This window comes from Schistocerca gregaria, chromosome 5 (assembly GCF_023897955.1).
Source record: "Schistocerca gregaria isolate iqSchGreg1 chromosome 5, iqSchGreg1.2, whole genome shotgun sequence".
Classification (NCBI taxonomy): Eukaryota; Metazoa; Arthropoda; class Insecta; order Orthoptera; family Acrididae; genus Schistocerca; species Schistocerca gregaria.
In genome coordinates, this window is record NC_064924.1 from 46,791,988 (window position 1) to 46,819,225 (window position 27,238).

The 27,238-nt window shown below is 42.4% G+C and overlaps 1 protein-coding gene across 2 annotated transcripts in view; it reads right to left on the reverse strand.

Moving 5' to 3' along the window:
• Positions 1-27,238, reverse strand: part of LOC126273462 (junctophilin-1) — an 815,451-nt gene that overhangs the window by 199,535 nt on the left and 588,678 nt on the right. For both annotated transcript variants that reach the window (XM_049977021.1, XM_049977022.1), the window contains exons 6-7: positions 21,362-21,480; positions 10,138-10,589 (exon numbers count right to left, since the gene is read on the reverse strand). In XM_049977021.1, the coding sequence (XP_049832978.1) occupies positions 10,138-10,589; positions 21,362-21,480 (571 nt within the window). The remainder of the gene's footprint in view (positions 1-10,137; positions 10,590-21,361; positions 21,481-27,238) is intronic.

A 27,238-nucleotide genomic window follows, 5' to 3' on the forward strand; every position in this document is an offset into this window, starting at 1 on the left:
AATGATACAAAAGCTCACTCCACTTTGGCAGCGAGCACAAGACGCGAAAGTAGGTACATACAGAATGACATGAGACGTTTCTTCATTTACAGAGATGCCGGAAGAAAACTGTGGTAAAATGAAATATAACTTAAAATCACTCCGGGACCAAGCAAGAGTAGTTTCAGCGAAAGTTTGAAGTGTCTAGTAGGGCCCGTTACGAGATACAAAAGACAAGCAAACAATTTTTAAACAGACGCCACGAAGGATAACTAAACGACCCGGCCGGCCAGAGTGGCCGAGCGGTTCTAGGCGCTCCGGTCGCAGCTTCGAATCCTGCCTCGGGCATGGATCTATGTGATGTCCTTAGGTTAGTTAGGTTTAAGTAGTTCTAAGTTCTAGGGGACTGATGACCTCAGCAGTTATGTCCCATAGTGCTCACAGCCATTTGAACCATAAACGACACGCCGGAGCTTTGGACTGAAACTTCCACGTAATGACAGCAAGACATACGCTCCTTTCTGAGACGTAATTTAACTTTTTAAAACTCCGAGAAATGACCGTGTAGCTTTTAACAGATTTCCAAAGTTATTCCTTGAAAAAATTAGTACAACTTCTGTTTCCTGCGGAATTAGAATACCAATTACATTAAAAGAGCTTGAACATTTTCAGAAAGGAACATCTTTATCGATAAGTAACTCGTACCATTATAAATACATGTAACAAATGATGTGCGTTATCAGTACCTTCCATATTCTTCTAATCCATTACAACCACTCTACCCACGAAACCACAACATGGAGGTGATTTATTAATGTAAAAGAAGCAGTACTGTGCGTAATGCGTGCAGAGGAAATACAGAGCAACGATTTGCATTCTCGATGGAATCTAAATTCAAATTAGGCATAGATGAGGTTTCTGGCTGTCATCTGCGAGAAGAAATGGGTGATAAAGTGAGAGAAAAGTTTCCACATTGGCGGAGGAAGAGCAGAAATTATTACATCAGCGGTAAGTTTGTCCTTCATCCTATCTCAAGAAGCAAAAAAGCGACTTGGAAATATATTTCTGTTTGTTTCAAGAGGTAATGATATGTAATAAAATTAGAGCACTAAGAGAAGAAGATCGTAATTTTTGTTAGATCGCCTCTAAGGCACATTGACGGCTTATTACACTACTGGCCTTTAAAATTGCTACACCACGAAGATGACGTGCTACAGGCGCGAAATTTAACCGACAGGAAGAAGATGCTGTGATATGCAAATGATAAGCTTTTCAGAGCATTCACACAAGGTTGGCGCCAGTGGCGACACCTACAACGTGCTGATATGAGGAAAGTTTGCAACCGATTCCTCATACACAAACAGCAGTTGACCGGCGTTGCCTGGTGAAACGTTGTTGCTGAAATGCGTACCATCACGTTTCCGACTTTGATAAAGGTCGGATTGTAGGCCATCGCGATTGAGGTGTATCGTATCGCGACATTGCTGCTCGCGTTGGTCGAGATCCAATGACTGTTAGCAGAATATGGAATCGGTGGGTTCAGGAGGGTAATACGGAAAGCCGTGCTGGATCCCAACGGCCTTGTATCACTAGCAGTCGAGATGACAGACATCTTATCAGCATGGCTGCAATGGATCGTGCAGCCACGTCTCGATCCCTGAGTCAACAGATAGGGACGTTTGCAAGACAACAACCATATGCACGAATAGTTCGACGACGTTTGCAGCAGCATGGACTATCAGCTCGGAGACCATGGTTGCAGTTACCCTTGACGCTGCATCACAGACAGGAGCGCCTGCGATGGTGTACTCAACGATGACCCTGGGTGCACGAATGGCAAAACGTCATTTTTTTGGATGAATCCAGGTTCTGTTTACAGCATCATGATGGCCGCATCCGTGTTTGGCAACATCGCGGTGAACGCACATTGGAAGCGTGAATTCGTCATCGCCATACTGGCGATAGTGGACGTTACATTTCAGATGTGTTACGACCCGTGGCTCTACCCTTCATTCGATCCCTGTGAAACCCTACATTTCAGCAGGATAATGCACGGCCGCATGTTGCAGGTCCTGTACGGGCCTTTCTGGATACAGAAAATGTTCGACTGCTGCCCTGGCCAGCAGATTCTCCAGATCCCTCACCAATTGAAAACACGAGCAACTGGCTCGTGACAATACGCCAGGAACTTCTCTTTATGAACTGTGGTATCGTGATGAAGCTGCATGGGCAGCTGTACGTGACACGCCATCCAAGCTCTGTTTGACTCAATGCCCAGGCGCATCAAGGCCGTTATTACGGCCAGAGGTGGTTGTTCTAGGTACTGATTTCTCAGGATCTATGCACCCAAATTGCGTGAAAATGTAATCACATGTCAGTTCTAGTATAATATATTTGTCCAATGAATAACCGTTTATCATCTGCATTTCTACTTGGTTAGCAATTTTAATGGCCAGTAGTGTACATTAGGATGTGACATCACTTGACCGTTTCTGATGCAACTAAATCAAGTAAATTATTGGCACTTGCTGGAAGATTAGAACCGTGTACCGGTTCGGACCCTAGCCTCTTGCGGGCAATTCACTCACTTGCTGTAAGAGCTTAAACTGTGCAGAGCACACGGAACAATGTTTTGTGAGGTTTACAAAGAAGCGGAGAGTAAGAGAGAGAGAGAGAGAGAGAGAGAGAGAGAGAGAGAGAGAGAGAGAGAGGGATATAGTGATAAGATTGAAGCTGTGAGGATTGCCGTGACACCCACCGACACCACTGCCCGCCACGCAAGGTCCTGGGTTCAAGTTCAGGCGCGGCACACAGTTTTAATGTGTCGAGCAACTTTCAAATACAGTGCAGAGTGGTAAATCCAATCTCATGTAAATTATTCTTTCTAACTGTAATCAGGTTTAATTACGTGATTTATTGTATACGTATACACTTAATATATATTTTAATGTTCAGTTAAGCGCTAAATATGTTTCGCTGCTATCACCAGTCGTGTAAAATAGTATTTTTGTGTACTGCACGCCACTTACAGGTAAGAAAGAATGGTTAGATGAAGCAGTGGAAAATCCACGATGGAATAATGACAATGTTATGAAAGGATAGTTGCTCCTCACCATACAGCGGAGATGATGAGTCTTATATAGGCATGACAAAAGGACTGTCAAACAAAACTTTCGGCCAGACAGGCCTTTTCATTATATTGTCAAATAACAGCTCTGGTCTCGTTAACTGGCATATGGCCGGGAGAGCGGTGTGCTGAGCACGTGACCCTCCATATCCGCAACCAGTGACGCCTGTGGACTGAGGATTACACGGCGGTCGGTCGGTATCATTGGGCCTTCCGAGGTCTGTTTGGACGGAGTTCGGAGACTGCTTATGAATCCATGTCTAAAATGCTCAATTTAAATGCACGGTCAGCATATTGTTCATATTGTTTGTTATTTTTGATACCATCCATTTTTTGTACTCTCACATTTAATGGAGGCCACCGAAATGTTCATTGAATTATGCTAAAATGTACTGTTTGTAGTGCTTGCAACTAACGTGTGAAAAACTTTGAGCATTTAGGTGGAAGAATGCTTTAGTTACCAAGGCCAAAAGGCGTAGGGCCTACTCATCTACATCTACATCCATAGTGTGCGAGACTCTCTGAAATGCATGGTACTCAGTGGCAAGAAGCAACACCATGCAAGGCAGGACTACATACTCACTTCGTGACAATACCGTAGAATAAGAGCTATATAGTTGCAACGCGTTTAAATCGAGGAGTTAACACTAAGATTCATCAGCAATAACATGTACATATTAGTTCGCAGATTACCACGCAACGAAAGCAGCTCCTATTTTATAAAAAACAAAAATCTGGAATCACTTTCACCAAACAATATTACGGATGCGAGAACACAATCAGAATTCGAGGAACACATTTACAACGCAATTCGCAGACTGTAATATATGTAAGAAGTCGTAATAAGATGCACGCTGTGTTGAAACCAACTTCTGTTTTAACTATGAAACGAAAACAAACATGGAAGACTAAAAATCAGCCTCTAAGAAAGCGAGATGATGATCTGATAAACTTGCAGCGCTCCAGGTGGCGTGGCAGCGAACCGAGGGTGTGTTACCAGAAGTCCCTATATGAGTTTCACTAGCCACAGCCTGGAACCGCGCGACCGCTACGGACGCAGGTTCGAATCCTGCCTCGGGCATGGATGTGTGTGATGTCCTTAGGTTAGTTAGTTTTAAGTAGTTCTCAGTTCTAGGGGACTGATAACCTCAGCAGTTAAGTCCTATAGTGCTCAGAGCCATTTCCTCTTTCCTTCTTCACTTCTTCAGCGGCTCTGCCCATATGACGCAACACGTGCGCCCTTTGTGGCAGCTTTCTGAACTTCTCTTCTGTTCTGCCCATGTCAGCTCGTCTGCCTCTATCGGGACGCCTGTTGGCAGGGATACTAAAGTCTGAAATTATTTGTTACGCCATCACATGGGAATTATCTGATGTGACGTGTAGTGCACATAGTGCGCATTTAATGGAAGTCACCTTCCTGTGAGTCATGGAGTTCATGTAATGACGAGTGGTTAATTTCCAAATTATATATTGGCAACCGTTTTTTAGCGCCGCATTTGTTAATGCTTTCATGGTTTATGGGCAAAATAATTGCTAGCCAGGTGGCCAGCGTGCTTAACTCTTACGTGGAGGGTTCAAGTTCAATTTCGGATACCGCCACGGATTTTGCCCTGGTGGGAGAATGTGTAATGCGGTGCAGGAAAGCTCTTAAGACTAGCTAAGGATCTACATGAAGGTGAAATGGCGGCTCCAAGGTCTGTGAAGTTGACAACGGCGGGGTGAGCACTGCGCTGACCCCACGTCCCTCTGTCTTGCATCCAAATTCAAAGACGCCATGTGGTAGAGGATGAGACGGTGCCCGGCCAGTACCGCGGGATTCTCTGAGGCGCGGTTCGCACAGAGGCGATAGGATATGCAATACGACACAGCTGTAATAAAAGTCGAGCGACACGACGCTCACTCGTGTTCCTACTGGAGCGATGCGGCAGGCAATAAGACACATGGATAATCACGTTTAACGCCACTGTTTCATTCCTGAGCTCTTCGGAAAAGGGCGCTGTTCTAACTTATCATTATTTAAAACCCAGAAAACTGAAAAACGAAAGACATAGTGGGAAGACCCATAGAATGCCATAAATGTGAAACATAATTCGGCGCTGCGCGGAGAGGCCGCACAGTTAGCGGCGCCATGTCACGAATCGCGCGGCCCCTCCCGCCAAAGGTTCGAGTCCTCCGTCGGGCATGGGTGTGTCTGTTGTCCTGAGCGTAAGTTAGTTTAAGTAGTGTGTAAGTCAAGGGACCGATGACCTCACCAGTTTCGTCCCTTAGGAATTCATGCTCTCACAATACTACCCAAAGTCGATTAATTCTACCGAATGAGTCCAGACTAGGGTTGTAAAACTACTGTAGGGTACTGTACACTACCATAAGGAAGCGAAAACTACAGTAAGTTTCGTAGTAGCTTTCATCAGTTAAGGTTGTACCCTCGTTATCTGTATGTTGGGTGTGTTGCATACTTTCGATGTTATCTCATAATGATTGCATTCTTTTCGTATGCGATTAATGTCTAACTAGATTCCCCCTAAAAACCGGAAGCCGTGAAACGTCTACTCGCTCAGTCAGGATGTACGAAGGGCTGCGTAACCTAAGAAACATTTTTGTTTCACGTAGTTATCCTGCTGTATGTTACTTAAGAATAAATAGTATCGAAAGGAAAACGGGAACTGTCAATGTTTAATTCAGGTTTTATCAAAAAATTGTCGATTCCTAACGTGTAATAGAGGGATTTTCTGCTAAAAGTAAAGAAAACAATACAAATATGTCTTACAGCTATCACATATCGCTTCAATACTTCGTAGAAATTATGAAAAATCTGGTTCAGTTATTCTTAAACAACTGTAAGGATTTAACAGTAACTACAGGAAACTCCTGCCTTCGCTCATGATGAAGAACGTTCTATTGAGTACAAAATAATAACAATAATTTTATAGATTATTTTATGTTTGTGCATGTAAACTGTACTTGGAACAAAAGTAATTGCTCTGTTTACTTAAAAGCGCAGTCGTTAAGGAATAAACTAATAACTTACACTCCTGGAAATTGAAATAAGAACACCGTGAATTCATTGTCCCAGGAAGGGGAAACTTTATTGACACATTCCTGGGGTCAGATACATCACCTGATCACACTGACAGAACCACAGGCACATAGACACAGGCAACAGAGCATGCACAATGTCGGCACTAGTACAGTGTATATCCACCTTTCGCAGCAATGCAGGCTGCTATTCTCCCATGGAGACGATCGTAGAGATGCTGGATGTAGTCCTGTGGAACGGCTTGCCATGCCATTTCCATCTGGGGCCTCAGTTGGACCAGCGTTCGTGCTGGACGTGCAGACCGCGTGAGACGACGCTTCATCCAGTCCCAAACATGCTCAATGGGGGACAGATCCGGAGATCTTGCTGGCCAGGGTAGTTGACTTACACCTTCTAGAGCACGTTGGGTGGCACGGGATACATGCGGACGTGCATTGTCCTGTTGGAACAGCAAGTTCCCTTGCCGGTCTAGGAATGGTAGAACGATGGGTTCGATGACGGTTTGGATGTACCGTGCACTATTCAGTGTCCCCTCGACGATCACCAGAGGTGTACGGCCAGTGTAGGAGATCGCTCCCCACACCATGATGCCGGGTGTTGGCCCTGTGTGCCTCGGTCGTATGCAGTCCTGATTGTGGCGCTCACCTGCACGGCGCCAAACACGCATACGACCATCATTGGCACCAAGGCAGAAGCGACTCTCATCGCTGAAGACGACACGTCTCCATTCGTCCCTCCATTCACGCCTGTCGCGACACCACTGGAGGCGGGCTGCACGATGTTGGGGCGTGAGTGGAAGACGGCCTAACGGTGTGCGGGACCGTAGCCCAGCTTCATGGAGACGGTTTCAAATGGTCCTCGCCGATACCCCAGAAGCAACAGTGTCCCTAATTTGCTGGGAAGTGGCGGTGCGGTCCCCTACGGCACTGCGTAGGATCCTACGGTCTTGGCGTGCATCCGTGCGTCGCTGCGGTCCGGTCCCAGGTCGACGTGCACGTGCACCTTCCGCCGACAACTGGCGACAACATCGATGTACTGTGGAGACCTCACGCCCCACGTGTTGAGCAATTCGGCGGTACGTCCACCCGGCCTCCCGCATGCCGAATATACGCCCTCGCTCAAAGTCCGTCAACTGCACATACGGTTCACGTCCACGCTGTCGCGGCACACTACCAGTGTTAAAGACTGCGATGGAGCTCCGTATGCCACGGCAAACTGGCTGACACTGACGGCGGCGGTGCACAAATGCTGCGCAGCTAGCGCCATTCGACGGCCAACACCGCGGTTCCTGGGGTGTCCGCTGTGCCGTGCGTGTGATCATTGCTTGTACAGACCTCTCGCAGTGTCCGGAGCAAGTATGGTGGGTCTGACACACCGGTGTCAATGTGTTCTTTTTTCCATTTCCATGAGTGTATTACTTATAAAATGCAATTTATATTCTGTAATACGCAATTAATTAACACTGAATGGTGAGCGGTTCTAATTATGTGCAAAACAATCAAATAAACAGACTAACAAAGAGACGTCGTCAACACACAGTTTCTACGGATTCTACCAACACTACCATTTACTACGTCATTTATGTAGTGTACCAGCACTACCAAACCGTAGTTTTGGTAGAGCGCAACTCTAATCCAGAAGTTTCCACTTTTGGAGCTTCTACTATGGTCTACTCTGAGAAAGCAGGACACAAATTTCGACTTCTGTTTCTCGTGCTGAGAAGCTATTCATTACAATGAAGTAGGTAGATGCAAGTGTTTGAGTGACATTAAAATAGCCACTATCAAAAGTTTATCCTTAATAAGATCACCTTATATGGTACGTTAACCCATGTGGCACACAAATAAATAAAAGTTAAAAGCTAGTAACCGTTTTCCACAACTATTCAGTTCCGCAAGGTAGTGTAAGTTTCAGCTTGAGGTGTGTTCACAAGAAACATTGCTGGATTTGCAGTGAGATTAGTCACTATCGATGGTACACTAGGGGGTGCTGAACTCTGTTCAGGTGCAGACATCTTTCCAATCCGAAAGCACATGCGTAAGTGAACCACTTTTCACACCAACTATGAGAAATATCGAAAAGAAAATTAGTTCATTATCAAGTTCTGATGTGAGACTATAAGATGCAAAAAATTGTACTTTTTTATTGAGTAGCTTTTTTAAAGTCAAATGAGTACCATAATCGTCAAAATGACGACAGTCTAGAAGAAAGAAAAGATGCAACAAATCGGGAAGAAGATGAAAAAGACAAGAGACACTCTTTTCTTTCCTTACATGGGCCTACTCTATGCAGCACATTCTGTTCGCAAGGCCGCACCCAACAGCCACGAAAACAAAGTGCCTTTGTTGCAAGATCGATATGAAGCAGTTTATGTTGTGTCAGATCTAAATACTGAATCAATGACATAAGTTTGTGAGAAAAAGAACATTGAACAAAATAATGCTGTGATAAAACAGCATTCAACAGTATAATGAGAGCTACAAACATTACCATGCGATTTCCAGCTTAGTTCCGTATTATTTAGAATATAATGTGGATAACCGTCAACATCTCACCCTGCATGTCTTTTCGTGTGCTACGCTGCCATTGCTACATTGTAGCTGCACTGTCGCCGCCAGACTGTGGACTCGGAACTCTTCGGCTTCCTGCGGTGTGGTTCGGGACTGTAGCACCAAGATGCTATCTGGGGAAGTTTCCGAGGGCCCTATTTTACATGCGTCGCACGAGTCTGGTCTGTGCGTAAGCACTGGATAATGCCCCAACAGGCAACAGCATTCAATTAGAAGGCAATTAATTGATTGCATGTGAGCTACATAGTGTAGCTCCTATCAGGTCTGCTCTACCATGTGGTAGAATATTGCTCTGCAATATGGATAAATAGCCCATACATCAAACTCGTCGACACGCAGTGAACCAAACCATCACAGGACCAATCAGAAATACTCCAACTTTCTGGCTCCTATTCTCGGCCATATAGTTCCCCCAGTTGTGCACTGTGAAGCTGTTCTCAAACTGTAGTTTACAAAAGTAGCTGGCGATCCTTAACTCTGTATAGATGATGCCATTCCTATACTCAGTAAAAACAGATTTCGCTCTTGTCACCCTTATCTACAAGGTGCAAAATATCTTTTGGACAATGGATCAACAATAGTAGACCGATAGATAGAAATAACGCAGGACAACGCTACCCCAGAACAGCTGAGGATTCCTTGAATCTCGACCAGGGGTACAGGGGTTTGAAGAACATTGGAAGATCTAGTTTTCACTCACTAGAATAAGGACAAAGAGTGGAAGATATGCTGACTTAATGTACAAATTAATAGTAACAACAACACCCACCTGTGACCGTAATGCAGAACGATAAGCTGTTCAGCACATAATATGTATGTGCCCAAAGCGATCCTTTCCTGGCGATCTGGAGGTGTTCCTGTTAGCAAATAAGGCATCAGTAGTGTATGTTCAGCAGAAAACCCTCATAATGACCGAGAGAGCGGTGTGCTGACCACACGCCCCTCCTATCCGCATCTTCAACTGAGGATGACACGGCGGTCGCATGGTAACGTTGGGCCGCTTGTGGCCCGAGACGGAGTGCAGTGTATGTTCAGCAGTTGGACATAAGCCTGTAGTCTTCTGTTCTTTGTGAATATTGTAAATTTAATCACTTACAATCATGACTTTCTTTTCTGAGTGTTAAATATCTGTATCAAAGTAAAGAAGTTTTCTTGTGTGACGTTATGCGAGCCATATGCTAAACAGACAAAATAGTGTAACTCCTTAAGTCACAAACTAGTTCGGTTACAATCTTGTGAGGACTATGGCATTGAATCTGCTTAGCTGCGCACAGCCTGATAATGTAAGCTGTCAAGCAAGATGACGCGATCATCATGCCGCGATCCGCTACGCTAACCAACATTGTATGGAGACGTCTACTAAATACATTGTTCGTGAAATGCACCGTTGAAATAATCTATGTGTCCGAGCTGAGGTCGCTTACCTTATTGGCCATAGGCTTGTTGTCTGAGGCCTCTGTGGTGATGATGGACGGCTGCTGCTGGCTGTAGGGGTAGTTTTGCTGCTGCTGTGTGTTCGGCTGCTGCTGCTGCTGCTGCTGCTGCTGCTGCTGGCCGCCATACACGTAGTTCTGCTGCGACTGGGAGGGGTTCTGGCCGTACTTCTGCTGCGCCTCGTATTGCTGCTGCTGCTGCGTCGGCTGCGACTGCGGCACCTGGTTGTAGTTGGCGTACTGCTGCTGCTGCTGCTGTTGTTGCTGTTGCTGCTGCTGCTGCTGAGGGCTCGGGTACTGGTTGGGCACCGAGAAGCTCGTCTCGTTCGCCTTGCTCTGCTGCTGCTGCTGGTTGGTTGACGGCTGGTGCAGTATGGACTTCGCAGGCACCGCATCTTCTGGTGGCGGGCGGTATTTGGGGATATACCGAACACGGTCCAGACCTAGCAAACACATATCTCTCTGAGAAGGTAACATGACACTAAACTGTTCTCATCTAGTACTACGCACAGGGTGTAGTTCACACATTAGTTTAGTGTCATAAAGAGCATGGGTCTCACAACCACCTGTGTAACAAACAACATTACCTATAAACAATGCTGCAATGTATTTAAAGAATGACACTATGAAACCACCAAAGAATCATAAAAGTTACTGTATGACTTTGGGCAGATCCATAACAGAGTAATACGCTGAGGTGACAAATGTCATTGGATAACGATATGCACATATACAGCCGGTGGTAGTATCGCGTACACAAGGTATAAAAGGCATTGCATTGGTGGAGCAGTGATTTGTACTCAGGTGATTCATGTCAAAAAGTGTCTGACGTGATTACAGTCGCACGACGGAAATTAACAGACTTAGAACGCCAAATAGTAGTTGGAGCCAAACGTATGGGACATTCCATTTCGAAAATCATTAAGGGAATAAGTATCCGGAGATCGACAGAGTCAGAGCGTGCCGAGAATACCGAATTCCAGGGATTACCTCTAAACACTGACAACGCAGTCGGCAACGGCCTTCCCTTAACGACCGAGAGTAGCAGAGTTTACGTAGAGTTGTCAGTGCTAACAGACCACAACAATGCATGAAATAACTGCAGAAATCAATGTGGGACGTAAGACTAAAGTATCCATTATGACGGTGAGCAAAATTTGGAGTTAATGGTCTGCGGCAGCAGAAAATCGACACGAGTGCCTTTGCTAATAGCATGACATCGCCTGCAGCGTTTCTCCTGGGCTCGTAACTATATCGGCTAGACCGTAGACCACTAGCAAACGATGGCCTGGTCGAATGAGTCCCGATTTCAGTAGGTAAGAGCTGATAGTAGTTTTGAGTATGGCGCAGACCCCACGAAGCCATGGGCCTAGGTTGTCAACAATGAACTGTGAGAGTTGGTGGTGGCTCAATAATGGTGTGGGCTGTGTTTACATGGAATGGAACGGGTCCTCTGGTCCAACTCAACTGATCAACGACTGGAAATGGATATGTTCGGCTTCTTGGAGAACACATGCAGCCTTTCATGGACTTCATGTTTCTAAAAGATGATGGAACTTTCGTGGATGACAATCCCCATGTTACTGGGCGACAGTTGTTTACGATTGGTTTAAAGAACAGGCCACCTAGACTGCCCGACACGAATCCCATCGAACATTTTTGGACGTAATATTCAGTTCGTGCACAAAATCCCACAATGGCAGTACTTTCTCAATTAAGAACGGCTTTAGAGTCATAATGGCTCAATTTGTTGTACAGGGCACTTCCAGCGACTTGTTGAGTCCATGACACTACGAGTTTCTGCACTATGCCGTGCAAAAGGAGGCCCGACACGAGATTTTGAGGAATCCCATGACTATTGTCACCTCAATGTACACTGTCGAGTTCTGCATGTGCTGACCACTGGAAATTTGTGTGATATAATAGTTGTGTCAGAATGTGACAGATGCTACGACTAGTAAACAATAGTGTATTTGACGCCAGGGAACATTCCTTAAAGTTCATTTGGCGTTAATCCCGGACGAAGATGATCGCTTAACCAAAACTACTTGTCTCGGAAAAAAAAAAATTAGCTGTAACACTTTTTGCCAATTCCACAATGTTGTCCTTTAAACAACATAAGATTTCTTCCTCAACACACTGTACAGGATAATGAGGTCAGTGGAAAGCTATCTAGTATAGTTTGTATCGAAACAAGATTGCAGCTATAAGGATCAAAGGGCAAGGACAAAGGTAAGCAGCCCTTGCGAATCGAGTGATACATGGTTGTCGCCTTTTATTCATGTTACTCAGTCTATATACCGAGGAAGCAGTAAAGTAAACCAAGGAGATATTTCTCAAGGGAATTAAAGTTCTGGAAGAAGAACCAAAAATTTTAAACTTTGCCAATGGCATTGTAGTTCTGTCAGAAACTACAGGGAATACTAAGAACATTTGAACGGAATGGATTGTGTGTTGGAAACATTTTACAAGGTCGACACAAACAGAAGTAAAGCAAGGTAATGGAGTGTAGTTCACTTAAGCCAGATGACGCTGCGGGAATCAGATTAGGAAAAGAGATTGTAAATAGTACCGGGTGGTCACAACGTCAGTATAAATTTGAAAACTTAATAAACCAGGGGATAATGTAGATAGAGAGGTAAAAATTGACACACATGCTTGGACTGACATGGGGTTTTACTAGAACCAAAAAAAAAACAAACAAAGTATTGGTAGACGCGTGAAAGATCTCTTGCGCGCGTCGTTTGGATATGATCGTGTGCTCAGCCGCCACTTTCGTCATGCTTGGCCTCCCAGGTCCCCAGACCTCAGTCCGTGCGATTATTGGCTTTGGGGTTACCTGAAGTCGCAGGTGTATCGTGATCGACCGAATCTCTAGGGATGCTGAAAGACAACATCCGACGCTAATGCCTCACCATAACTTCGGACATGCTTTACAGTGCTGTTCACATTACCACCGGCCGGTGTGGCCGATCAGTTCTAGGCGCTACAGTCTGGAACCGCGCGACCGCTACGGTCGCAGGTTCGAATCCTGCCTCCGGCATGGATGTGGGTGATGTCCTTAGGTTAGTTAGGTTTAGGTAGTTCTAAGTTCTAGGGGGCTGATGACCTCAGAAGTTAAGTCCCATAGTGCTCAGAGCCATTTGAACGACAACATAATTCCTCGACTACAGGTATTATTGAGGAATGGTGGTGGACATATTGAGAATTTCCTTTAAAGAACATCATCTTTGCTTTGTCTTACTTTGTTATGCTAATTATTGCTATTCTGATCAGATGAAGCGCCATCTGTCGGACATTTTTCTAACTTATGTATTTTTTTTTTTTTGGGTCTAATAAAACCCAATGTCATTCCAAGTGTATGTGTCAATTTGTACCTCTCTATCTACAATATTCCGTGATTTATTCATTTTTCAAATTTATACTGACTTTTTGATCACCCGGTAGTACAGAAGTTATTTGTTTGATAAAAAATTAAAGAGAATATAAAACAGATACTGACAATTGCAAGAAAATATTTTCGGGAAAAGAGAATTTTTTTAACGTTGGATATAAATGTCAGTTTTTGCGTGTCTTTCCTCGAATTACTTGTTTGGAACGTCGCATAACGTGGAAGTGTAGCGCTGGCACAAAATTGTACCGGTAGTAAGATAATATAAGGGCTCGGAAGCGGAGTGTTAAAGAAGAATACCGAATACTAAATAGGATTAGAAACTAACAGGTACACAACCGAATCGGAGAGAAAAAGCTTTATTGAACAATTTGACTAAAAGATAAAACACGTTGATAGGACTCATTCTGGGGGCATCAGGAGCTTATTAATTTGGTAATCGAAAGAAAGTGGAGGATAGAAACCGTACAGGGAGACCAAAGCTTGGATACGGATAGCATGTTGAAATGGTTGTACAGTGCAGCAGAGAGGAAGGGATGTACACAGAATGGACTCTGACTGCGTCAGCGATACTCCTTTCCTTAAATATTGGTTTTAACATAAAAAAAGACAAGTTGACTGTCGAATACCCTCCACCCGTCCACCTCTGCACAAAAAAGGAGCGCAAAGATAAAAATAAATTAAAAAATAGTACGAATTCTTCTCATTCCGACCATGGCTTTTGGAAAGCTGCTCCAAACGCAGCGAGGGCAGAACACCGAGCAGGTCGAAGGAGGAGGCCTGACTGTCTTCCACGCGAACGCCGGAGCGAGCCATCCCCACGATGCGTTCTGAGGTCAACGTACGTGCCGGGAGTGGAGGTGTGGCGATGGCATTCCAAATACTTATACCGGGTCAGGACCTCAGATCACACGCACACGCAATTCTATAGTGAATGGCAGAGTTTATGATCAAACTGACTCCTCTAATGACGACCATGACATATTACACTAACGAAGACACTGCACCTGGCCCAGGAGACATCGTGGCTAACCGTCTGCCCACTACTAACATATCCTTACACCCATACAGGAATTGTGACTGATGGCAGCGTCCCACTGTCGTCCACCCGGCTGCACAGATTCCTTCCCCCTGCGCTGAAACAGCTACCGCTTAAAATTTCTATATCTTCTACTTCTCACGTGAGACCATGTTAATGAGTGTAACAGAAGACATGTGAACATCTGGACAACATCATAGACTCGCACCCTGTGAAGCTAGACAGAAAATTAACCATTTCGCAGAGGTGATGGTGTAACTTTTTGGGATAATACGATTGTGGAGGGGCTCCATTTCTCAACAGAAAAATAAAAAAAAGGGACGTGCGTAAGAAGCAGTCCTAGGACGACCAACCGATCCACCTGCATGGTCGAGAGACCATGAAGCAGCATCTCCTACATAAAGATCTATCTGTGCAAGCCACTTCCAGTCTATCTAATTAACGAAACGTGACGCTCTTCTTTGGATTTTTCCTACTTTTCTCTGAGTTCTCTCCCAGACTGACGAGAAATATTAAAGTATTGTCGAACGAGGGTTTTGTAAGCTGCGTCCTTCATCGGTGCACTACATTTGGATTCTTCCATCGAATCACAGCTTGGCAACTGCCTTACATGCGGTTAATTTTTATGTGGTCTTTCCACTTTAAATCGCTCCCTACGAATACTCTCATTTATTTACCGGATGAGACTGGTTCCAGTGATTGTTCTGCAATTTTGTAAACATTCAATGCTGGGTGTTTCTGCCTATTTATACACACTACAACACTACAACTGTTTATGTCGATCAATTTTCTATCGATGTATTTTCTAGCAAGTGCAGTGGTTGGATGCGTCGACCCTATCCCCGCCGATAGGGGACAGTGCTACATATCGCTCCACTAGTGTACTCTACTTTCGTTCTTGCATTTCCGTGTGATACAGCAGTGCTCACGGTAGCGGTAGCACAGGACTACGATGAATCGGTTTACACTTACGAAAACAGAATCGTCTAAAGGAGTGATTCGTAGCACTGCCCCCTACCAGCGAGAGCAGGATCGACAAGGCCAATCGCTGCACGTGCGGCGAGGTACGTCATCTGGTGTCGTCACTTGTTCAACTTTTGTCATCTGCTTTTAAGGTATTTCCCGACATTTGCGGTCCCATGCGCCTCATATTAAATTACGTGTCTCAGCGTCATCTCCAACGTTTCGGAGTTATTTAAACGTTTATAAGAATCATCCTGTATATTATGAAAAGTAATAATCCTATAATGCTTCCGTGGGACATGTCCGAAGTTCCTTAAATGCTGTGTTCTGTTTCTTAGAAACTCTTCAACCCAATCACACAGTTGGGCTGATATTCCGTATGCTCGTATTTTATTCACTAGGCCGCAGTGCGGAATCGTATCGAACGCCTTCTAGAAGTCAAGAAACACGGCACCTACCTGCACGTCGATATGTACTGCTTTCTGGATCTGTGAGCTGGGTATCACACGATCGTTGCTTTTGGAACCGATGTCGATTTCTACAGAGGGCAATTCAGGGCTCCAGAAATGTCAATAATAAGGGAGTATGAAATAACAGAAGGACATTAGGGACACACTCTTACAGTTTTGTGCGTATATTGGACGACCCATCTAGAAAACGTGAAAGACGAATTTTTCCAATCACTAGGAACGCTTCGCTCCTTCAGCGACCCGCGGCACAATGCCGCAAAGACTATGAGCACGGCCTTTCGCGTACTCTACGTATATCATACTGATACCATGTCAGCTCTAGTGGCCTTTACTCTACAGAGGAAAATCACAAACAGCTGAAACTGATGGATAATCGAATGTTCCTTACTCATTTCAAGTGTTCATCACCACCCGCACGAACTGTTACACCAGCCCACAATGTCATAATGTTTGCCAGCGATTCTGCGGTTTTACGACTATGGTTAGGCAAAACAGGAGAAGGGTACGGTGACTTGAATATGGGCAATGTGAGTGGTGAGTCAGGCGTGCGCCCCTCGCCACCCACTTCAGGCGTAGCGCCGTATACCGATCCTGCCTTGGAGGCGGTTAAGTGGGAGATGTGTCTCAGAGCTGGACAGTGACAGAAGGTGACGCGAGACTGGACGCGCACCTAGTTTATTTATCAGCCGATAGAGGACAATATTGGATAGGGGACTGCTTTAGTTTCGATTGTGCCAACCAGAGCGCACTAAAGTAATAGAAAATTTTTCATAAAATGTTCTAGTATTTTCATAAAGTGTTATTATGTCTTTTTGTGTAGGTAAAATGTTATAAATGTTGTTGATAATTCTTCCGGGTTATATGGCCGTGGTCCATGGAAAACTTCAATTCCATGTATAGTTCCATGAATAGAAGTTTTCCATGGACCACGGCCATATAACCCGGAACAATTATCAACAACAGTGCCATCCGGTCGTGAAAGCCTTCATTGTATGGTTATAAATGTGTTTTAGCAGTATGAATGATGCGTGAGTATGGTTTAAGGTTAATATGAAGATAATGGTTTAACGAGTTATGTAGTAGGATTTAGTGTGGGAACATTTCGAAGAAGTATGGATGTGGACAAAGCGGATTTTTGTAGAATAGATTTGTAAAGCAGTTTATAGTAAAGGGAAAGTTAGTTCAGGTATCAATAACAATAGTAAATAACTTTATGCATAAGTAAAACTTCAGCATATTAGATAATTACGTCTGTGAAAAGTGCAGTCGATAGGTTTACTATTTTGCGATTGGTTAATGATGACAAGCGTGGACTGACGGGGGAAATGTTGTTTTGCTATTGGCTGTTGAGTTAACTGATCAATGGTAAAGCAATATTCTTTGCCCGCCTTTTCTCTGCTGGTAGAGAAGGCGTCTCAACCCTATTACGGTATATTGATAATTTTTACTTACGGACCGTCTGACAGCAACTGAATAAAACACAATTTTAGTGCCATACGCGTTTCGCCTTTATTTTGTGCAAGGCATCATCAGTAACCTGGAATATGTACATATGTTAGCTATTTTATTTACATTTTTGTTATTGTGCCTATAGGTTATAAACAGTTCTAGTGGTTGGTATTTCCTATTAGGTTGTAATGTTTTGAACTGTACTTACAGGTTGCGTGGACAATTTCTTACATATTACGCTCCTGTTGCATTTTTGGTGTGGTTCTTCTTCTTATGAACTCCAATTTGCGGTTTTTTCCACATTCCACAGCACTATGCACTGAACGCTTGTTGTAATGCAATGTTTTGGTTTCTGTTGCCGACTGTCAAATGTTTTTGCCAAAGATCGAATGTTGTTGCCAAGCCTATGAGTGTAACTGTTGAAGTATCTGTGGTCTGTTCGTGTATGTATTTGTGTGTGTGTGTGTGTGTGTGAGAGAGAGAGAGAGAGAGAGAGAGAGAGAGAGAGAGAGAGAGAGTGAGTTTTTTGGTGTGATATATCTTTTTTTGTGCTGTGCTGTGCTGTGTGTGTGTGTGTGTGTGTGTGTGTGTGTGTGTGTGTCTCCAGATGGTGTGGGGAAGAGTTTTTTTTATGTTATCATTTCCTTTATTAAGTGTAGTAGGGAGCCTGTGCTGATGTGTGTTCATTTATCACATGTTTGTTTTCTGCTATGGCTTTCTGGATGTGGAAGTTTTCTTGCATTTGTATAAGATGTTTGTCATGGTTGTTTACTCTCATTATTTTCATTTCTTGTTCCATGTTTGTAGGATGGTGGTTGTAGTGTTTTAAATGCTCTGCAAATGTGGAATGCTTTGTTTCATACTTCCAACATCTGATATGTTCTTTGTATCTCGTTTCAAAATTCCTGCATGTCATGCCTATGTATACTGCATCACAACTTTGACAGTCAAGTTTATATATTCCTGATTGTTGGAATTTGTCCCTCTTGGTAGCTGGCTGGCTTAGGTGTGATTGAAGGGTTTGCCCAGGCTTATATGCTATTTTGAAACCCTGTCTGTTTAGGATGTTTGCAACTCTGTGTGTTAGTTTGTGTGTGTAGGTCATGGTGTACCATCTGGTTCTTTTCTGTGTGGTGTTGTCAATGTGTGTGTTTGTTGAGTGTATTTGTAAGTTTTCAGGTTGTGAGTTCTTTTGTATTGTGGAACTGTTGTGTTTGTTTTTTATTTGTGTTTCTATTTTTTGATTGAGCTTGTGTACCACATGCGTGTCATACCTGTTGTTCCTAGCTATTTGTATGATTGTACTTATTTCTTGTTCATAGTTTCTCTTGCTGAGTGGGATTCTGTTTAATCTGTTTAACAGGTGACTTAGTCCTGCAAGTTTCTGGCTGTGGGGGTGCTCGGATTAGAATGTATTATTGTGTCTGTGGCTGTTGGTTTTCTAAAGATGTTAAATGTATGTTTACCATTTTCTTTTTTAATTGTAATGTCAAGGAAATTTATTTGATTTTCTTTTTCTTTTTCAAGTGTGAATTTTATATTGTGATGAGCTTTATTTATTTCTGAATGGAGTTCATCTATTTTTTCACTTGGCTCATCTACCAGACAAATAATGTCATCCACACATTATTTGTCTGGTAGATGAGCCAAGTGAAAAAAATAGATGAACTCCATTCAGAAATAAATAAAGCTCATCACAATATAAAATTCACACTTGAAAAGAAAAAGAAAATCAAATAAATTTCCTTGACATTACAATTAAAAAAGAAAATGGTAAACTACATTTAACATCTTTAGAAAACCAACAGCCACAGACACAATAATACATTCTAATCCGAGCACCCCCACAGCCAGAAACTTGCAGGACTAAGTCACCTGTTAAACAGATTAAACAGAATCACAGCAAGAGAAACTATGAACAAGAAATAAGTACAATCATACAAATAGCTGGGAAACAACAGGTATGACACACTTGTGATACACAAGCTCAATCAAAAAATAGAAACACAAATAAAAAACAAACACAACAGTTCCACAATACAAAAGAACTCACAACCTGAAAACTTACAAATACACTCAACAAACACACACAATGACAACACCACACAGAAAAGAACCAGATGGTACACCATGACCTACACACACAAACTAACACACAGAGTTGCAAACATCCTAAACAGACAGGGTTTCAAAATAGCATATAAGCCTGGGCAAACCCTTCAATCACACCTAAGCCAGCCAGCTACCAAGAGGGACAAATTCCAACAATCAGGAATATATAAACTTGACTGTCAAAGTTGTGATGCAGTATACATAGGCATGACATGCAGGAATTTTGAAACGAGATACAAAGAACATATCAGATGTTGGAAGTATGAAACAAACCATTCCACATTTGCAGAGCATTTAAAACACTACAACCACCATCCTACAAACATGGAACAAGAAATGAAAATAATGAGAGTAAACAACCATGACAAACATCTTATACAAATGCAAGAAAACTTCCACATCCAGAAAGCCATAGCAGAAAACAAACATGTGATAAATGAACACACATCAGCACAGGCTCCCTACTACACTTAATAAAGGAAATGATAACATAAAAACAACTCTTCCCCACACCATCTGGAGACACACACACACACACACACACACACACACACACATACACAGTCAAAAAAATATTAACAACACCAAAATACACACACACGCACACGGACACACACACACACACACACACACACACACACACACACACACATACACGAACAGACCACAGATACTTCAATAGTTACACTCATAAGTTTGGCAATAACATTCGATCTTTGGCAAAAACATTTGACAGTCGGCAACAGAAACCAAAACATTGCATTACAACAAGCGTTCAGTGCATAGTGCTGTGGAATGTGGAAAAAACCGCAAATTGGAGTTCATAAGAAGAAGAACCACACCAAAAATGCAACAGGAGCGTAATATGTAAGAAATTGTCCACGCAACCTGTAAGTACAGTTCAAAACATTACAACCTAATAGGAAATACCAACCACTAGAACTGTTTATAACCTATAGGCACAATAACAAAAATGTAAATAAAATAGCTAACATATGTACATATTCCAGGTTACTGATGATGCCTTGCACAAAATAAAGGCGAAACGCGTATGGCACTAAAATTGTGTTTTATTCAGTTGCTGTCAGACGGTCCATAAGTAAAAATTATCAATATACCGTAATATTACACGAAACTGAGGAAGACAGGACTATAAAAGTTGAAGATGTCTCTACCCTAGTTCTAGAGAAGGGTTCTAAGCCTAGCCACGAAAGAGATCGGACGTGTGCAGGAGTAGTTCCGATGGAAACGGTAAGTTGCCGGATCTAGCAATGTTTCATACATTAAAAGTGTGCTAAAGTGACGGAATAATTATTCCGATGGGCGTGTCGAAATTTTGAAATTTTTTAATGAATTTTCTGAGGAGAAATGACATATATTCCGCGTGGCTTATTGAGCAGGTCGGTGGCTAAAAACTGTGACTGCATTAGGTACCGACAGACTTAATATTTCGCGACCATTATCAATAAAAAACAATCAGTATTTTCGTAGCTATTACGTTTTCGGGAAATGCAACACCATAATCTTCTTAACGTGAGTGAAAGGGTCTGCGAGAGCCTGTGTTAAGACTAGCACGGGCTTGGCAGTGATACTCTTTCACCAAAGTTTCAGAATATATTAATTGAGGACAAGATTTCGAACCTTTCATTTGTTGTGAAAACTTCCTGCCGGAACGCAGATTAGTGACTTTAACTGCAGCGTGGTTCTCTCGGCTTCCCTACTGCCGGTCTGCTGAGACAACGTTCAGAGGTAGGCGCAGGTCCGGAGAGAACGGCGCCGCCGCACACTTACCGGGCTGCTGGAAGTCGGGCGCGAACTGGCGCGCCGTCTCGCGGGCCATGTCCGAGTCCTCCCGCGCGTGCTCCGCCGCCATGTCGGCCAGCTCCGCCTTGCCGCGCGCCGTCGCCGTCCTGCGTACACAACACGCCGACACTCACCACCCACTCACAACCCTGCGGCCGCATCCCCATCCACTGTAGCCCCCGTCCCACAGATTCTGACCCTCTCTCAACGTCGTCCTCTCCGTTCCGTAACCCTACGGTCAAACTTGCACGCCTATCTGTCCACATACAGTACTCACAAATGTACATTATCTACCTGAAATGACTTATGCCAGTGACACTTACGTAATTATAAATGAAACGAAAGTGAAATGTTAACGGGTGGGGCATCTAATTTACCGAAAGGAATACGAACTTCTTGTGTCAAATAGTTGATGGTAAGTATACCTAATTATAATCTGAGGTACGAGAAAATTATTAACAATTTGTAGCACAGGACATTAGGGTATCGTGTCTATTATAAAAACAGAACTAGGTTTCATTACAAATAATGGGAAACTAGAAAATGATATTACATCTGTTACTTAATCTGTATGTGTTTCGGATTTTTCTTCTCTGCTATTAGGCCATATGAGGACTACGTTCCAATTTCAGTTCTTCATTCTTTGTTCTTTCCTTTTCTTCCGGTAAGCTTTCATCTGCCCATTAAGTTTCTTCTTTCCATCTTCAGACCATTTTGAACCTTTTTAGCTACCCTGCCTTGGAATTCTTCCCTTTTCAAAACTTTTCCCCGAAAGACTTCTCTGTTGCTTATATTATCTGTTTTTGCAGTAAGTTTCCGTTCCAAATCCTTTCTATTTTCTCTGACACACTATTAAAAAAACTGGGGATAGGCCCTCACCTTCTCGTACACCTGTTTTTATTTTGGAAGGCTGTGAAATTTCTCCCATAAATTTTACTTTATAGACTGTTTCTGGGAGCGTTTCAAGGGATTAGGTTTGCCAGTTTAGACATTATGCCAAATTCTCGAATTATTTATCTATAACCTTTCTGTCAAAAGAATCAAAAGCCTTTTTGAAATCACAAATATAACTACAATGTCCTTAAAATTAAGTAATCTGTGACGAATTACTCACTTGAGATTAAATATTTACTTTTGTTTTTTAAAGGTTCTTTCCTTTTAAACAGATGGGAAGTGGACAATTCACGGCCCGTTGATATCAGACGACCTAACGTGACCCTAATGCACCCATACTTAGCTAGATGATATATCTGAAGTACTGTTGGAAGCGTGGCACAAAGAAATACTAATACTCTTATTTCATTGTACCATCTTAAGCCGTCTTTTTGTGTGCGATCCAATTTAGTGATTATGGAGCATTTTCAGAATGGAGACAGGACAGCTAGCTAGTGTTCAAGATTCCGTAACAACTCAATTAAATGACAATGTTCTGACCGATAATACACAAGTTACAGGTATTTTTAACCATCACTTTCTAAACGTAACAAAAAATACGCTTATACGCTTAAACGGCTCAGTTGAAGAAGCAAGAGAATATATTAAAATTACTTGAAATAAATACAATTACAAAAATTCTAAAAAACAAAAGCTCTTGTGGGGCTCATGAAACTTCAAACAGAATTATGAAAAACTGTTCCACTTCATAAGCTATGCCCTTAGTGATATATGTAATGCATCGCACGCATAGGGAATTTTTCCAGACAGGTTAAAATATGCAGTTAATAAACCAGTTCATAAGAAAGGTGACAAGACAGAGTTGTACAATTATCACCCTAGTTCCTTACTGAAATCTTTGCCAAAATATTCAAAAAAGCAATGAACTCAAGGGTAGTCGGACACTTAAGTGAAAACAATTTACTTAGCACATCACAATTTGGATTCCAGAAAGGATGCTCAGACGACAACGCTATTTATACATTCATTCACAAAAAGCGTAAGTCTCAAATAATAATACAATACTTGTTGGTATCTTTGTGATCTTTCCAAGGCATTAGCAGAAAAACTCCAGTTCTATGGAACTGATGGTTTTACGTACAGCTGGTTATAATGATACTTGACAAACAGAATATAAAAGGTTATGCTGAATAATTCAGTGTTGGAAAGATAGTAAATTTTAATGTCTGGAGTAAAAAAAAAAATCACAAAGGGAATCCCCAAAGGGTTCAATTTTTAGAACACTCCTATTCCTTATGTAAGTGAATGAAATTCCACTTAACATTCAACAAGCATAATTGGTACTCTTTGCAGACGATTCTAGTACTATGATAAATAACGTTAGTGACAAAGCAACAGAAGAGTATATAAATTATATTTTCCAAGGAGTTACAAGTGATTCTCAGAAATGGACTTTCGCTGACTTTTGGAAAAAACACTCTGCATTCAGTTCTGTAAAACAAATAGAGTCGTACCACCAAAAGATGTAGCACATGAGTGGGGATCAGTAAGTAGGGTTGAATGCTCCAAGTTTTTGGGTGTACATATTGATAAAAAATGGAACTGGAAGAACCATGTTACTGAGTCTCTCAAACAGTTAATTTCAGCCACTTTTGCTCTTCGTATAATTGCTAATCTTGCAAAGTACTGGCTGCACAAAGGCGAGCAGTAAGAATGATATCTGGTGTTTACCAACGGATGTCATGTAGGTACCTCTTCAAGGAGCTAGGCATTTTAACTGTGCCGTCGAATTACATATGTTCGCTAACGACATTTGTCATAAATAATCCATCACAATTTGAGAAGAACAGTGATGTACATACCTACAATACTAGAGGGGAAAATGATATTTATTAGCCACTTTTAAAGTTGTCAGTGGCTCGGAGAGGAGTTCAATACAAAATTTTGGTCATATGCCCTTTAGAGCATAAAAGGTGTGACAAGTAGCGAAACAAGTTTTAAATTTAATTTAAAACCATTTCTCCTGGCTGGCCCCTATTCCATTGAAGAATTTCTACTAAAAAGCCACTTGTTTTTAAGTTTAGTTGCACGAGTAGTAATAAAATGATAATATGCTCATTAATGTTAATACTAATGATGTACACGTGTCTCGTAAAGTTACACTTTCCACATAATTTCGATAAAATAATTGTCTAAATTATCTATAGAACGCGTAACTAACTAATTAACTAGAGCTTGATAGAAACTGTTATGTCTGACGGGTGGTCTCGATTTTACAAACGATTTGGAAGTTGTGTGGGCTACTATTGAAACAAAATGATATTTTATTTAAAAATCATTAACAAATTTTAGTGATATTTTTACAACAGACAGTGTTTCTATGTCACATCTTTATGAACAGTCGAGAAGATGGAATGGAACTTTCGGCCAGTATATACCGCTCACACGAAACTATTAACTTTGGCGAATAAGGCAAGTATCTTCATTAATTTAGTTAAGAAAGTGCAATGTCTTCTAGTTTTGCTCGCCTTCGGGATTTTTAATCGTATTCTGAGTTAGTGGACACTCTTTCAGTAAGAGTTAAGCTTTTCATAATTCGTATCAGAAACACCAATTCGAGTTAAACAAGATAATGCTAAAAATCCACACATGCTGGTTCTTCGCTTAAGAAAATCTGTAATGCCAGTGGCCACAGTTAATGACATGAAACGTTGGATGTTGGTAAACCCTTGAATTGTTACTGACATAGGATATCAGTTTCTTACTCGCCTCCTAACAGACATGCGCGTAATGTCACATACAGTTGTAAAACTACCGAAGGTTACCGTAGACTATCATAAGTAAGCGTAACAGTTGTTTTCAGGGTAGACTCTGGCAGTTCAGATAAAACTTGTACGTTAAGTGTGTTGCATAAGTATTGGGCGTTACCTCATCTCGATCACTTTGTTTACGTGTGCAATCAGTCCCTTACAAGACTCCGCTAGAAACCAGAAGTAATGAACCGTATAGAAGCTGATCGGTTTCATCAGGCACTTCTACAACGACTTCTGACAGAGACTTCAACGAAGTCGCTTTTTTACACTTCAGGAGCCTTTGATCATGATGAGCAACGTTCAGCTCAGTACAAAATAACAACAATAATTAGATAGATTTTTCTTATTGAGCATATAAACTGTACTTGAATCGAAAGTAATGGTTCTGGTTGCATAAAAGCGAAGAAGTTGCCCAATCGACATATTTTCATTACTTATAAAATACAATTTTTTCTGTAAGAATATGAAATACACAATGAACTAACACTGAAAAATGTGCGGCTCTAATTGTGTACAAAAGAAAGAAATCGAAATCGTCGGCTCCCACTTTCTCTCTCACACACGTTCCTTTATGTTTCTTTCCGTATCAATGCTAGTAATACTACCGTTAATCCTACCATGTACTACGTCATTTATGCGCTTTATCATAACTATCGAACCGTAGTTTCGGCAGAGTGCTACTTTACATTCACATAATCAGTGTGTCCCCCCCCCCCCCCTTTTCACACACACAAGAACAATCAGGTATCGTGGTTGTAATTGTGTGATTGTGGTTTGACGCGCAAATGCATTGACATCTGTGGTTTTAATAATGATTCCACGAACACACAAACTGCCACTGCCTCTACCGTTATGTGACCCAATGCGTTTCAGATATTGCGGATGACTTAGCGCATTTGTTTGCCTTCATTAAGAACAAATGTTCGTCTGTGAATGGACGGATTGTTGGGCTGCAAAGTGCAGAAGCATCGATATATTTTCGCCGAAAACTAATCAGTGGGAAATTTACGGAAACGTGAATAATTTATCTGGTTAGGTACAAAATGTAATGGCAAGAGCAATTTGTCATTTCACTGAAATCATTAATGAGATATTTGCCGTAATTCAACGCTACTCTTACCGGATGAGGTAAAATGAAGCCAGCCGACAAAATCTGATATGCAGAGTTTTGCTTCACTGCAATAAAGGGGTATATGCGTAATGTGGGTGTGTGGAGTATGCTTCTGACTTGCAGTGATTTCGTAGGAAGTTCGCAGTACTGGACTGAGTAGCTTACATATCTCTCTCTTTTGTCTTTCGTAACGTTCTAGGGAGATACCGTTGAAGCTAAGGCGCCAGACCATATTAAAGTTTGTATTTCTTCTCTCCACTGAAGAACTTGGTACTTTTAGCGAAATCGTAGCGACGCTTTTGTATAACGATTTTATAAAACATTCTATAGACTGAGTACCCTATGCTTTTCAAACTAAACTGAGTGAGGTCCACAAAACAGTGTTGTAGCGCCTAAAATTTGATACCGTTTCCTAACGGCGGGTAAAAGTGCTTACGGGTACCTGAATGTAGAGGTGAGGCCTGAATTTGGCCATTCATAAGACATACTCGCCGTCTATAAGTAAATAAGTGCTGAACACTGTACGCCCAGAGGTCATTCGATGATACAAAATGAAACAAAAATTGTGGTCCATACGTCAAACTATCTAAATCCCTTATAGACGATGGTTTCTAGTTAAATGCCGGCCGCGGTGGCAGAGCGGTTCTAGGAGTTTCAGCCCGGAACCACGCAGCTGCTACGGTCGCAGGTTCGAATCCTGCCTCGGTCATTGATGTGTGTGACGTCCTTAGGTTACTTATGTTTACGTAGTTCTAAGTCTAGGGGACTGATGACCTCAGATGTTAAGTCCCATAGTGCTTAGAGCCATTTGAACCATTTTTCTAGTTAAATTCTGCAGAGGACGTGATTACAGAAAACTCCGTGCTCTGCACAATCGGCGATCTTACCGTGCGAAGACAATCGTTCTGATATCGGAGAGGAGGACGCACAGAGCAGCACACAGACCTACAGCAGAAGCGTATGCGCTCAAGCAGCCCATGCACATCGCCAACTAGTAACACCATGCATGTGCCGGCGGGATCTTAAATAGAAAAGCTGAACGTATTC